Source organism: Malania oleifera, chromosome 4, assembly GCF_029873635.1.
Source record: "Malania oleifera isolate guangnan ecotype guangnan chromosome 4, ASM2987363v1, whole genome shotgun sequence".
NCBI classification, from domain to species: domain Eukaryota; kingdom Viridiplantae; phylum Streptophyta; class Magnoliopsida; order Santalales; family Ximeniaceae; genus Malania; species Malania oleifera.
The window spans coordinates 119,816,742-119,832,977 of NC_080420.1; the positions used below are offsets into that span (position 1 = coordinate 119,816,742).

Consider the following 16,236-nt stretch of genomic DNA (forward strand, 5'->3'; position numbering starts at 1 on the left):
CTCTCTCTCTCTCTCTCTCTCTCTCTCTCCTGCTCTTGTCTCACTCCTCCGTTCCTTCTTCCCTCTCTCCTCAATTTCTTCTCTAACATTTGGCCGATCGAAAAACAAAAGATATCATTGGGTTCCTATCTCCGCCACCGACATTTCTATTGGAGCGGATTTGTCATGCGAGTGATGTAAGCACAACTCTTGGGGAAAGGTATACTCCCTCTATTTTCTCAATTTCTCCTAAAATCTTCAATTAAATTAATAATCAGGCACCACCACAAGATCCTAATCTCGATTGTCGACATTTTGGTCGGAACTTATTTTCAATTTGGGGGGTCCTAGGCACCACTCCAAAGTGAGAGTGAGATTTAGGGAATTAAACAAATTGGTTATTTTTGGGAGTTTAATTGTTTATTTGAAGTTTATGGACCTAGGAAATTTTAAAATAGTATTTTATTTGAGATTAAATTGATTGAACTAGGGTTATTGAATTCAGGGTTAGGGTGATCGCGAGTATAATTTCGGGATCCCTACAGGCAGGTTCGAGAACCTAGAGGGTGTTCCTAGGAATTCAGGTAAGATGATGAACATTTTATAATTCATGAAATTTTAGTATGAAAGTTATTTTGGGTTTTCAGTTGATTGACTGGAAATATATATGTGTATAATTTCAGGATTTTGGAATTATGAACACCATGGGTGTGAATTAGAAATAGCAGATGAGCTTAGTTTGCCAGGTAAGGGAAATATGTTATGCTAGAAATTTCAGAAATATTATCAGTAATGTATGTGTGTTTTTGGGATATGGGGTATAAATTATCTTTATTATCAAAAATACAGATTTCAGTATAGCTAAGGAATTTTTATTTAGTTGTGTGGCATGAGTTAATATTAGGATAATTCAAAATTTATGCAGTCTTTCAGAATACTATGATTTACAGTGTTTTTTTGCACAAAAATATGTTGTACCAGATTTTACAAAATTATAAATTATAGTATATATATATATATATGTTACAGACATATATTTTACAAATATTTTACAGACATATATTTTACAGCATTTACAAAATTCCATGATTTCCAAAACTATAACACTAAGACATTATAGATTATTCAGTTAGATATTTCAATCAGATATTACAGTTATTTTAGTAAGATATTTCAGCATTTTAGATCAGATTTATAATGTCATGGTTACTTTGGAATCATGATGAAACAGTAAGATAATTATATATATATATATATATATATATATATATATATTAGTATTACATAGTATCAGATCCCTAATGAATTATTTTAGATAGATTCAATCAGCAGAGCACGGTATCGTTGTTATTTTCATATCAGAGTGCAACCACATATCTCAGATAGTGTGTGGATTCCGTCAACTGTGCCTATAGAGGGATTGCAATCTCCCTAATATTATGGGTTGAGGAGGCCACATCAACGAGGTAGATACCAGTATTGTGTCTTTGGAGAGATTGTAGTAAAGGTCGGACTGAGGATTGGTAGAGTATTCAGGTGACTTATCGTGGTAGGCCAACCAGAGTTAAGTCCAGCCTATGGGCCGCACAACCCTATCATGAGGGGTTAAATCATGACATACTAATTTCCAAGGATATTTCCCAGTTATTTATATACATACAGATTTACAGAAGAACAACAGATATATTATATTCTTAACAGTATGGATAAATAGAAAACTCAGATAATACAATTGTATTTTAAGTCATGTAGGTGTGAGTTGCACAGTATTTACATGACATCTCAGTTCAATTACTTATTAGTAAATTATTTATGTAGACTCAGTTGCCACACACTAGTAATAGCATATTTCTTCCTGCTGAGTGTTGTCTCATCCCCTTAAATTAACATTTTTCAAGTGATCCAGTTAGATGAGTGGATCAGGCTTCAGGTAGAGAGGTTGTCTGCACTACCCTGTCTGAAGGGAAAGTGTTATCAGGGGATTGTTTTTTTGAGTAGTATTCAGAAGTGTTGGGTAGAAGTTGCTAGGATGATGTATAATTATGTATGTATGCTTTGGGTTAATATTGGATTCTGGTATTGTAATTATGGATGCATAACTTTATGCTTTCCATTATATAGGGGATTTCAGGGGTATCAGGGTAAAATGATTATTGGTATATTTTATATATTATTTGGAAAAATAAAGTTGAATGGAATTTCAGGTTGTTACATGGGAGTTAGCGCAGCTGCCCAAGGGTAAGAAAGCAATTTGTTGCAAATGGGTTTGTGAAAAGAAATAAGGATTTCCATATGCAAATAATGATCGCTTCAAAGTTAGATTGGTAGCTAAGGGCTACGCGCAGAAGGAAGGCATTGATTATAATGAGGTATTTCTCCAATTGTTAAACATTCTTCCATTCAAATTTTGTTGGCTTTGGTAGCACAATTTGATCTTGAATTAGTTCAGTTCGATGTAAAAACTGCATTTTTACATGGTGATTTGGAAAAGGAAATATACATGACTCAACCAGATGGATTTAAGGTTACTGGAAAAGAAAATTGTGTAAATCGTTGTATGGTTTAAAACAGTCTCCAAGATAGTGGTACAAAGAATTTCATCAGTTTATGATGGGTTAGAAGTACATCTTAAATAAATATGATCATTGTGTTTATTTTCGCAGACTACAAAATGGATCTTTTTTATATTTACTCTCGTATGTTGATGATATGTTGATAGCTTCAAAGAGCAAGGAAGAAATCAACAAGTTGAAAAGTCAGTTAAATTAAGAGTTTGAGATGAAAGATTTTGGTGAAGCAAAGAAGATACTTGGTATAGAGATTCACAGAGAAAGAATGAGAGGAAGAGTTAGTTTATTTCAGAAACAATATTTGAAGAAGGCAATATAAAGTTTTGGCATATCTGAGCAGTCAAAACCAGTAAGCACTCCTCTTGCTTCTCATTTCAAACTTAGTGGAGCTTTATCTCCTAAATCAGATGAGGAATGTAAGTATATGTCACAAGTTCTGTATGCAAGTACTATTGGTAGTCTGATGTATACAATGGTTTGTACTAGACCTGATATTTGACAAGCTATTAGTATGGCGAGCAGGTATATGCATGATCTAGGTAAAGGACATTGGCAAGCTGTGAAATGAATTTTGAGATATATTATGAATACGATTGATGTTGGTAATAGTATTTGAGAAAAATAATACTATTGAACAACGGGTTCTTGGATATATGGATTCTGATTTTGCAGGTGATCTGGATAAACGTCGATAAGCTACTATATATGTTTTTACATTTGCTAATGGTCCAGTGAGTTGGAGGTCTACTTTACATTCTACCATTGCCTTATCTACAACAAAAGCATAGTACATAGCAGCTTCAGAGGCTGTTAAGGAAGCTATTTGGTTACGGGGTTTACTTGAAAATCTGGGAGTTGTTCAGAAGCACATTGTTGTGTTCTATGATAGACAGAGTAATGTTCATTTGGCAAATAACCAATTCTATCATGCACGAACGAAGCACATCGATGTTTGGTTTCATTTTATGCAGGATATTATTGATAGAGGCACGATACCTCTTCATAAAATTACTACAGCTAAAATACTCGCAGATATGTTGACCAAGATTGTGACAACAATCAAGTTTAAACATTATTTGGACTTGATCAATATCCTGCAAGTTTGAATATTTTTTTTGGAAGGCGCCGATGATGTGGAACTCCAAAAAATGTTAGTGACTGAAAAATTTGTTGAATTGATCATCAATGTGAGATTTGCTGTTTTTTGTCCCACATTAATAGAATAGTTCCACATTGGTAGAAAAAATTGTTTTGAATTTTTTCTATGTTTGTCCCACATTGGTGATAAGTGTTTTTTGGACTTAAGGTTGAAGTTATATAAAGAACTCAACTCTCCATTTGTAAAACACACCTCAAAGTTGTACTTTGTCAAGAAGTAGTGGATTGATCGTCGACGCCCGAGGACGTAGGTAATTTTGTACCGAACCTCGTTAAATTTTTGTCTTGTTCTTTTTACTATCTTTTATTATTAGGTTCTGCATTTGCTTTAGTTTTTTATATTTTCAATAGCATTAGTTGTGGTATTGGTGTTTGGCACAAGTGGGGTGCCCTGCACAACAGGATCCAGGTATTTATTCCACATTTAGTTTTCTTAATTGAATAACATGGTGATCTTGGGTTATTAGATTTTATAAATAACAACTGTGGCATGCTATTCCATTCCCCTTCCCCATATAGTTGGTTCCCATGCTCTACCATTCCAAGAGAGGTTCCGAATGCTAATTGGCCTATAAATATCGGCTGGATAAAGGATTGCCCAGGGATTTTTTGGGTACAAGTCATTCAGAGAAAGTGAGAAGGAAGCTGGTAGAGAGAGTATCCAAAGAAAGTGAGAAGAAAGAAAGAAAGAAGAAAAGAATTCATAAGATTAAATGCTTATGAATGATTGTAAAAAAAATTATTGCAAATTGAATAATTTGGGACTCAAAATGATTGTAGGATTTAATGGAAGGATACGCTGTAATGCTTGCATTTGTTTCCATTTCCAAATTCTCACCATAGCTAGCACAGAAGGATGGGATGTTTTTCGCTGGTTTGTCAACTCGTGTAGCAAATGAAATAAACAAGTTTGAAGGCACATCTAGTTTTTTCTAATAAACTTTTTATTTATGTAGCCTTACAAGAGATATATAAGTGTTCATTATTTGGGTACAAGTTATTCAGAGAAAGTGAGAAGGAAGCTGGTAGAGAGAGTATCCAAGGAAAGTGAGAAGAAAGAAAGAAAGAAGAAAAAAATTCATAAGATTAACTTCAGCTTTTTTTGTTTTTGTTAGATATTTTCTCATGATTTGACACTATCATTATATTGTAAAATTTTTCAATTAATAAAGAAATTATTTTTTATTCGCAACCTTTTATTTTATATACTTTTCAAAGGTTAGAGACCCACTCCTTTAACTTTTTGATAAGGTTTGGCAAAGTGACATGCATCAATATAGTTATTTAGAAAACTAGGAAGTAGAAAATAAAATCATATTTTATACATTGCAACAAAAGCTAAAATTCTAGATAGTGTTATATACATGAATGTTAATACAAAGAAATATATATTCATAAACATACATGCACTCATCGATTCACGGAGAGAGAGAGTGAGAGAGAGAGAGACTTACTCTTGTGCTACAAGTTCAATATCTTGATAAATTGGATAAGAAGTAACTAGTGCTAATGGAACAACTAAAAGAGTCATGAGGCACATAGAAAAGAGAGGAATTGCCATTTTGTGTTGGAGAGATGGAGATAGAGAGAGTAGTGGTGAATAATAAATGGGAAGGGAAGGAAGAAGGAATCATATATAAAGGGGCTCAGGGAGGATGACTTGTGGGAGTAATTAAGTAGAATAAGGTAAGTCATTAAATGAAAAACATGCAATTGTTACTAATTAATTTAATTATTAACTACTAAACATTAAACTAAAAATAAAAATTATAATTTAACTATTGGTGGTCACCGAAATTATTAATAGTAATTCAATTATTATTAGTGACTATAAATATATCAATCAATCAATCAATTTTGAGATTTTTTAAAATATTAATTGTCAAAATGGATTTAAAAAAAAAGGTAAAAATGTCTTAAATTGGTAGAAAATGGGTATGCTAAGGTAGTGAAGGAGGAGAGAGACTAAGAATCATGACAAAGTAAACAATGAAGAAAAGAAAGAGATCATGGTATTCGTGCATATGCTTCTTGCCTTTGGCTCGAGAGGATTTGGTACAAGTGAAAATATGCCCCGGAATCAAACCAAAGCTGAATCCTTCGCTCTCTTCTTCCCAAGTCATCAAGGAATACCTTAGTTTGTAAAATGTAAGGATTTGTGCTACCACCCAAGAACTCAAAATCAAGATCATCGTGATTCACTGGATCCGCACCGCTATTAAAAGTCGAAATTAATTTCAATTGTGCACAATGCATTTGTAATAGCACAAGTTGAACTAAAAGTAATAATTAAATATGAGAAGGTTAGAATTCTTTAAATAGATCACAATCTTTAGCTTTATACCAAAGAATCCAGAACCACACATGCTCCTTGATTTGAACCTAAGCCCCTTAAGCATACAAAAAAAAAAAAAAAAAAAACCTTATTTAGTAAATGTGCTAGATAATAATATTAGCATGATTTCCACGGACACACACAAGTGGCTTTATTGCATGCAAAAAATGAAAAAATATTATTGCCAACTGAATTAGCTTATTTTGAGCTAGCATACAATTTGTCAACAATATTATAGTACTTTTGTACATGTAACGTTAAATGTCAGCTTGAGATTGTGACAGCGCCGATGACCATATATATATATATATATGATAAGTTTTTATTTTTAATATCATTGAATAATGAGAAAAAATATTGGAGAAAATGAGTTTTCTATTTATTCATTATTTATTCAATAGAAGAAGAAAGGATGATAACACTGAAAGACTCCTCCAAACTATCCTTTTAATTTTGACATTAATTCCAACACCACAGCTTTGCAATAGTTGGGTTGAATTGGCCGCGGCATTCCGGTGGAACACGTCCGTTGTACCTTTGCGGGTCTACGCAATAATTATAACACAGATGTTTCGTCACATTGTTATAAAGTAGTTGTTGACGAGGAGTTAGCTGCCCAAACCCATCCTGATTCCACCAATTCCTTTTAGACTTAGCCTGGCAAGAGTTGATGTTTCCATTTGCGGGGACTGTGCAACCAGCAATGTCAAATAATTGGTATTGGACTTTGAAGGGTGCTTTTCTCCAATCCGTCGTCGTACCTTTAGGCAATGCCCAATTTCCTTGCCATACGCTTCCTTTCACATACATTGGTTTTGAAGGGTACCTCAATCCACCACTTCTCTTAATCAGTCTGACTGGAATCCCATCCACAAAAAACCTGAAAAAAAATAAAATAATAATAGTAATAATAAAAGAAGATTAGAAGTCACTAATACTTGGATAAAAGAATTACCCACGCTCCTCCCACCCCCCCCCTAAACCAAAGATAACTCGACAAGCAATTGAAAATTGGAGAGGAGTTACTCTAGTGTGCACTTCAAGACCCAATGAATCTCTTAGTCCATGTTTGGTATTGTTGTTGTTGTTTTTCCTTTTTCCTTTTTGTGTGTTTCTGTTTCTCCACAGTGAAGAAACAGAGTATAAAAATGCGTTTATTTAGGGGTTGTTTGGTATCTCTCTCATAAATTAGAGAAATGGAAACTAGAAATAAAAACCGAAAACAGAAATAGAAATTAAAAACAATAAACCAGCAATCTATTTGATCAACGTTTACAAACCTGATACAAATTAAAAACCTAATTAAAAAAATTCTCATTTTCTTATTTCAATCAAAAAATTATAAAATATGATTAAAATAATAAAATTTCAAATAATAAATTTAAAAATTACTATAATGAAAATAAAATTTATTATAATTATTTTAACTAATAAAAATTTTATAATAAAACAAAATTTATTTTACTCAATAAAAAAATTTATTGGATATGACAATCCAAACATAATAAAAATATTTTGTAATTGGCTTTATTATTATTCTTTAAAAAATTATTTATATTTTTCTTTTCATTATTTTTAAATTCATCTGATAAATTAAAATTTTTAATTCAAAAAACTATTTCTGGATATTAACATTTTTGGCAACAAGTTGTCAAAATAACTGAAAATTATAAAATCTCATTTTCAGTTTTTTGGCAAACAACTAAAAATCGACAATAGAAATAGGAAATTGAAAATAGGAAACAAACGCACTTTTATAATATGCTTTTTAGCTGTGGAGAAATAGAAACTAGAAAATAGAAAACAATAATGATTTTAAACAGACCCTTATGTTGTATGTTTTTTGTTTCTATTGCTAGTTTTTAGTTATTTACTAAAAAACTGAAAACTAGAATTTATGATTTTCAGTTATTTTCACAACCTATTGTAAAAACATTTGATGTCTAGAAATAGTTTTTTTGGGTTAAATTATTAATTTAATGTACTTTTAATTTAAAATCAAAATTAAATGATCATATGAATTTAAATAAAAATATATAGAAATTTTTAAAAAAATGTACAGAAAAATATTTTTACTATTTTTCAATTGTCATGTGTAATAAAATTTTTATTATGTAGTAAAATTTGAAAGTAGATCAATTAAGTGAAATAATTATAATAAAATTTATTTTTACTATAGTAATTTTTAGTGTGTATTATTTGCAATTTTATCATTTTAGTCATATTATTATAATATTATTTGATTTAAAGATGAAAATGAGCATTTTTAATTAAGGTTTTAATTTGTATTAGTTTATGAATGTTAACCAAATAACTTGCTAGCTAGTTTTCAATTTTTAGTTTCTGTTTTTGGTTTTTGATTTCTATTTCTCTAATTTTTGATAGTAAACCAAACGTTTGGTTTGCGAAATGACTATTTCCATAAATAGATTAGTTTTAGAAGGTTAGTTACAATTAAAGCAAATAACAATGTGACATTTTATAAGTGCATAATAAGGATTAGACAATGAATAACTATTTCCAAATTTCATCATTTGGATGTCTATTTTTTTCTTATTATGTGCTGAATGAAATTATTAGGAATATATATAAGGAATAACTATTCTTTCGATTCCAAAAATTTAAACTATATTTCATCTAACCAAAGGAGCTGCTAGTGGATTAAAAAGTAATAATCATAATAAACTATATATATATAAACAAAAAAGGGGGTCATGGTATTCGTGCATACACTACTTGTTTTGGGTTCCAAAGGATTTGGTACAAGTGAAAATCTTTCGTGGGATCAAACCATAGCGGAATCCTTTGCTCTCTTCCTCCGACGTCGTCAAGGAACACATTAGTTTGCAAAATGTAAGGATTCCAACCACCCAAGAACTCAAAATCAAGTTCATCATGATTCCCTGGATCCGTATCGCTCTTAATACCCGAAATTAACTGAAATTGTGCACAACGCATTTATATAATTAGCACAAGTTGAACTAATAGTAATTAAAGAGGAGAATAATTTAGCAAATTTAAAAGACCGAAATCTTTACATAGATAGCCATGACAATTCCATTATCCGTCTTCACAATCTTTAACTTCAGACTAAAGAATCCGGAACCATACATGTTTTTTGATGTGAACCTAGCCCCTTAAATATACAAAAAAAGCTTACTCAGTAAATGTGTTAGACAATAATATTAATGCAAATCCCATAGGCTATTGTCTTGTCTTACCTTTTAAGAATATACAAAGACTCCCTAGTTTTTAAATTAGTTTTCATATAAAATTTTAATTTGCCTTGGTAAAACTTCAAAATATTTTACAACAATGGCTTATTATCATTGAGTTTGAAAATACAAACAAAACATAAGTTCTAAAAATCAAACTCGAGATGTTTATAAATTGATAAAGCATAACCTATTCAAGAACTACCAGACCTACAAAACTTAAATATTAAATGAAGGCTCAAAAACTATGGTCCAGCATGTGTTGGATTGGGGATTGGGTTAGTTTTGTTATAGAAATTTTAAAAAAATCAATCATTCAAAATTTGGGGAAATTACAAATCATAATTGAACCATGAACTTCCCAAGTTATATGTGGATTGTTTAAACCAATGCGGTTGATTTTGGTCAAATAGTTTAGAAATTAAAATTGAATTTTGATATTAACTTAATGATTGTGAGAACACCGAGGACCACATTTAAATATACATGAACTTAAATTTAATGTTCTAGGTTTTAAAAATTTAGTGTGCATGAGTATATACATATATATATATATATATATATATATATATATATATATATGGTTATTTTTTTTTTATAAAGTGCCAAGTCTTAAAATCAAACTAAATATAAATAAAGTGATTGGAGAGAGAGAAAGAGAGAGAAAGAGAGAGAGAGAGAGACCTCCTTTTTGATCTAGTGAAAGTTGGATTTGCAATCCATTGTTAGAGAGAGTTGTATGATGTAGACCATATTCGAGTACATAGTTGTCTCCAAACTTACTAGGATTAGAAAGAGGATTGAAGGTATCATTACCGGTGCAACTTGCTTGGCCGCCAAAGACAAGGATATAGGCAAAGAGACCTTGTAGAAAAGAATCCATAAGCTCAAACTAAAGTATATATTAATATAACTATGTTGGACTACAACGTTGTGAGATGTGATGGATGTGTTGTTGGGTATATTTAGAGCCTTATATAGAAGTAGAAGTAGGTTGTTAGTATATAGGGGGGAAGGATCCAATTAACATTTGCCTTCTTCACACAAGTAGAGGAAGAAAAAAATTTGTTTTTTTTCTTTAATTACCTCATGTGCATGTCTTTTTCTTTAGTTTTATAATTGCAAAAAGCAAACTATAAAAAGAAATAAAAAATGTGAAAAAAAATTTTTATGCGCATATTCATGATCGCTGTTAATGTATTGAATTTAAAAATTAATTTATTAAAATCATATATTACTTTAAAATTCACACAATTCAAATTAAAAGCTTGAATTCAATGTTCCTAATCATTAAAAAAAGTATTCACAAATATTAAACACACCTTGAAGATAAGAAGAATCTCTCCCTACCAATCGTCGCTAAGCTGCTGGCATGAGCCTCCTCCTTTTGCAATATTTGGAGAACAACAAACTCCTAAATTTATGAAGGCTCACATGGTGGTGTCTTCTTTCCTCAATTTTAAATTGGAAGATGCAAATTATGAAAAGAAACAATTTAAATTTCAAATAAAATTTTCACATGCATATTTATGATCATTGATAATGCATTGATATATAGATTAATAATTTTAAAATTCTATAAAATAATGGTAAATTCTTCAAAGGTAGTGTTTGGAGTATGAATTTCAGATCTTATGTTTTAATTTGTGTAGATTTAGAAGAAATTTAATATATTTTTTATAATGTTTTGTCCAAATGCACATAGATTAAAATTTAATGTTTTAATTCCACCCTCCTAAACCTTGGGCAATAGTATTAACTAATCATTAAGTACAACTTGAAGACAAGAACAGACTCCCTACTAGGATACTGAAGGACTATTACACAAAATGTACTTCTAAGTAATTGCTCCATAGATCCTATATTTTCCAAGTAATGCAAACTAAATGGTTACATTGGTAAAATTTTAGAACTATTACCAAACTGCCAATTCTTAAAATCAAACTAAATCTATATAAAGTGCTTGGTTGTGGGTGTGTGTATATGTGTGGGGGGGGGGGGGGGAGAGAGAGAGAGAGAAAGAGCTAGAGAGAGATGGTAATCCAAACTGAATGGTTACATTGGTAAAATGTTAAAATTGTTACCACACTGCCAATTCTTAAAATCAAACTAAATCTATATAAAGTGCTTGGTTGTGTGTGTGTGTGTGTGTTTGATGTTGTAAAAGTTAGATTCACAATCCATTATAAGAGAGACTTGTATGAGAACGACCAAATTTGATTTCATAATTTTCTCCAAACTTACTAAGATTAGAAAAGGGATCAAAGGCATTATTACTGGTGCAACTTGCTTGGCCTTTAAAGACAAGGATAATGGCAAAGAGACCTTGTAGAAAAGAATCAATACGTTGAACCTAAATGTTGGTGTTTCCTCTAACTCGAACACGCCTAGCGAAAGCACACAATGAATCATGAATCACTCAGTAATCACTAATACAAATACTCAATGATTAAAAATACTAAAGAAGCAATCAAACAATAACAAGAACAACCAAAACAAAACTAGAATGCACAAGATATACGTGGTTCAGCAATTGCCTATGTTCATGGGAGCAGCACTTTGGTTTTCACTATGAACAATGTCAAAGCTTATATCTTTGGGTTACAATTGTGTTTCTGTAAGAACCCAATGACTATAGAAGAATTCTAGTAAAACTAAACTACATCTATAGTGATCCCACTGAGGAAAATCCTCTAGATAAGCTCAATCTACAAGCCCCTGAATACATGATCCACGCCGACTGAAACAGTCGACTATTTAGGGCAAGCAGTCGACTGTTTGGTACTGAGAAAATACTCTTGCGTACTTCCTGAAGCTATCGACGATTTGGCCCAATTAGTCGACGGTTTGCCCCAGTGCTGCATACTCCTCACATGCAATTGTCCCTTACTTCATGTAACTTTCTTCAGTACATGTGATCTGCTCTGAATGTGAGCTACATCTCCAACAATCTCCACCTTGGCGAATATTCACCACCTTGGAAATACGAAATCACAACTACTTCTTCTTTCTAGCCTATAGATTGGGCCTATCTCCCCTCTAGTACTTGGAGACGTTGATCAAGAGTCCAAGCAATGCTTGAACCTGTCCGTCGTGACCAACTTCGTGAGCATATCCATTGTATTATCATATGTATGGACTTTCTCAGAGAGAAGTTCCCCTAAAGAAATCAGTTCTATGACCCTGTGATACCGTACATCAATGTGCTTCATCATCGCATGGCACATCTGATTCTTCGCCAGGTAAATGACACTTTGACTATCATATTGTAGTTGAAATCCACCTTGCTGGACACCCAACTCTCTGACTAACCTTGTAAGTCACAACGCTTCCTTGGCAGCCTTAGCTAGTGCCATGTACTCCAACTTGGTAGTAGACAAAGCCACGAGCAATTGTACCATAGACGTCCAACAGATGGGTCCCCCAACAAGGGTAAATACGTACCTTTTGGTATACCTCTTGTCATTCAGGTCACCTGCGTAGTTAGCATCCACGTATCCCACCACTGTCGGATAACTCTGTCCTGCTTTGAACTCTATGTTATACCCGGTCATACCCCTTAAGTACCTAAGAATCCACTTCACAGCATCTCAGTACTATGGACCCAGATTTGAGAAGAACTTGCTCACCACACTGACATCATGTGCCAGGTTTGGCCTTGTACACACCATGACATACATCAGACACCCTACTATACTAGCCTTGGGGACCCTCAAAATATCATGAACCTCTTTGTCCATACTTGGGCATTGGAGGATAGACAACCTGAAATGACTTGTCAAAGGCATGCTCACCAGTTCGGCATTGACCATGCTAAACCTCGCTAACACCTTCTCCACATAGCTGCCTTGAGATAATCACAGTCTCCCCGTAGCTCAGTCCCTGCGAATCTCCATGCCAAGTATTCTCTTGGTTGTACCTAAGTATTTCATGTTGAACTCTTTTCCCAAAAGAGTCTTCAATCGATTTACCTTAATCATGTCTTTAGCAGCAATCAGCATATCGTCTACGTATAGTAGCAGAAAAATGAGAGATTCATCCATAAGTTCCCTCACATAAATGCAGCATTCGTACTCATATCTCCTGTAGCCAATCTAGGTCATATAGGCGTCGAACCTCTTATACCACTGCCTCGAAGACTGTTTTAGCCCGTACAGTGACTTGTTCAGTTTGCAGACTAAATGCTCTTGTCCAAATTGGTTGAACCCTTCTAGTTGTGTCATGTAAATCACCTCCTCTAGGTCACCATGAAGGAATATCGTCATTATGTCCATCTTGAAATGCCCCAAACCCGAAACTAGGTTCCGAAGTGTTATTTGAAAGATTTCTCACATACCACCTCGTGACACACCACTTGAAAGTAAATTTATCTCTAAAATGATGTTTCATATTGATTGGTCTATGCATGATTAGTACTATGTCACCCACTTGAAAACATCGTGGTCAAACTTTCCTGTTGAAAGCTTTGGAGAGACATGTTTGATGGCACTCCAAATGTTGCTAATCCTGAAGCCTCCTTTCATCTAAGACTTCTAATTCTTATACTTGCAACTGAGCATTTCTCTTATTGATTCAATCCTTCCAAGATAACCATCATTAGTAGTGGAATTCATCGCTCAAATGGAAGTACTGCCTCAAATCCGTGGACAAGTGCGTAATGTGTCGATTATGTGGGTGTGCTATATGTTGTACGATATGCCCATAAGGCTTCTCCAATTATTTCATGCCAATCTATTTTTGCTTTTGACACAATTTTTTAAAAATATTGTAGAGTGTTTTGTTGAATGCTTCTGCAAGCCTATTCGCTAGAGCATTATACATGTAAGAATTATACTATTTGAAGTCAGACTTCTTGCGTAGCTTATCCATTAAACTTTTGAAGAATTGCCTCCCATTATTAGTTATGATAAATCAAGGAACACCACATCGATAGATGATATGAGTGAATAAATTCAACAACATCCTTTTTTTTTTTTTCACTTCTTTAAGTGGAATAACTTCCCATTTTGATAAGTAATGGAATAACTTTTGCCATTTTGATAAGTAATTTGTGCCTAATAAAATATATGTGTCCACGTGATGATTTTGGAAAAGACCCAACAATGTCAAGTCCTTAAGGTTTGAAGGGCCAGGATACCACTATGAGATGTAAATGCTTTGAGGGTTGATGTATGTAATTAACATGGTAGTGGCAAGGTTGACAACTCTTTGCATACTTTATGGAGTCCCACACCATTGTTTTCTAATAATATTTCATTCTTTTGATCCTACAATGCAAATTAAGATTTGATTGGTGAGCACCAAAAATCCCTGAATGCGCCTTTCTTAATGCTTTTTTAGCCTCTTTTTCTCCTAAGCATTACAGAAACAATTCATCAAATGAACGAAGATAAAGTTTTTCTTTATAATAGATAAACTTTGCTGTTTGTCAATGAATTTCAATTTGAGGTCATCGATCATTTGGAAACTTTTCATGTTAATGGAAATCAATTATTGGTTGCCACCAATCTTGCTTGTCAATGACATAAATGAAGATCAAATCTAATTCTTCCTATTGGTCATCAATATTGGTAATACCCATCCCTAGCATATAGACATCATAATAATTTCTTCTTCAAATATAGCAACAGTAGTAACGAGATTTGCTAAGGCATCAACTTGCTTATTTTCCTTTTTTGGGACATGCTTTATTGTTATATGATCAAATTTCTTCTGATGTTGTTAAGCATATCTACATTATGAAATCAAATCTTCCTTTTTGACATAATGATATGAGAGAAGCTGATTGATTATTAATTTGAAATCTTCATAAACCTCCAAATGTGAAATTTCCATTTTTATAGTCATCAACAACCCAATAATCAAGGTTTGAAGCAACGTAGTTTGAACAAAGTACACTAAGTACAAAATAATATGGTAGTACTTGTCTTTGTGGTGCAACAAACACTATGTAGACACCCCATTTTTACTCAGGCCCAATATTATTATTATTATTATTATTATTATTATGATTATTATTACTATTATTATTATTATTATTATTATTTATTTTTGTTATTATTATTATTATTATTTTTATTACTATCATTATTATTACTTATTATTATTTATTTTTGTTATTATTATTATTATTATTATTATTATTATTATTATTATTTTGTTGTCATTATTACTTTTAGTATTTTTATTATCATCATTATTATTATTAGTATTTTTACTTTACTATAATTATTTTTATTATTATTTATTTTACTATTATTATTATTATTATGTATTTTTCATATTATTATTATTATTATTATTATTATTATTATTACTACTTTTAGGGTTTGGGGAATGACTATATAAAGGCTTCATTCGCACAGGAATAGGCCCCCGCCGCCTCCCCCCCCCCGGGGGGGGGGGGGGGGCGAACCATTAAAAAAAGTAAAAAAAACCAAAAATTGGGGGGGGGGGGGGGCGGGGGAGGGAAACCATTCAACAAAGAAAAAAAGACCTAATCTTGGCCCCTCTTGCTGCGCGGCGTTCCCTTTGTTCCCTGCCAGCCCAAGTCCTCCTCCCAACTCCTTCTCTTCCTTCATCCCTCGTTCCCTTCTGTCTTGGCCTTTCTGTTCTCAGCTCTTAGTTTCCCAGCCTCCCTCTCTCGGGAACCATTCAACAAAGAAAAAAAAAACCTAATCTTGGCCCCTCTTGCTGCGCAGCCTTCCCTCTGTTCCCTGCTAGCCCAAGTCCTCCTCCCAACTCCTTCTCTTCCTTCATCCCTCGTTCCCTTCTGTCTTGGCCTTTCTGCTCTCAGCTCTCAGTTTCCCAGCCTCCCTCTCTCTCTATCCTTTCCTTCCATCTCCCTCAACTCCGACGAGCCACCACCAGGACAGACCACCTCTTCCTACAGACCATTGGAGCACCAGCTACAAAAGCCCCATAGTCTCCGGCGGACCTTGCAGCCCCTCAGGTCCCAGCAACACCCACTGCAACTCCA

The 16,236-nt window shown here is 33.1% G+C and overlaps 1 protein-coding gene across 1 annotated transcript; it reads right to left on the minus strand.

The window, feature by feature from the left end:
- Nucleotides 1-6,501: 6,501 nt before the first annotated feature.
- Nucleotides 6,502-16,016, minus strand: LOC131153973 (xyloglucan endotransglucosylase/hydrolase protein 2-like). The gene is made up of 4 exons (XM_058106416.1): nucleotides 15,932-16,016; nucleotides 9,081-9,178; nucleotides 8,834-8,979; nucleotides 6,502-6,922 (listed from the first exon to the last, which is right to left on the minus strand). Exons 1-4 carry the CDS (start codon nucleotides 16,014-16,016, stop codon nucleotides 6,502-6,504), a joined length of 750 nt encoding a protein of 249 aa, XP_057962399.1.
- Between the last annotated feature and the right edge of the window lie 220 nt (nucleotides 16,017-16,236).

Coding starts and splice junctions, on each gene's coding strand:
- LOC131153973 (XM_058106416.1), bottom strand. CDS start 16,016: ATGAAGGAAGAGAAGGAGTTGGGAGGAGGACTTGGGCTAGCAGGGAAC. Junction 8,980..9,080: donor GAATTGTCATGGCTATCTAT/GTAAAGATTTCG, acceptor GCACAATTTCAG/TTAATTTCGGGTATTAAGAG. Junction 6,923..8,833: donor GAGCAAAGGATTCCGCTATG/GTTTGATCCCAC, acceptor ATTTTTTTTCAG/GTTTTTTGTGGATGGGATTC.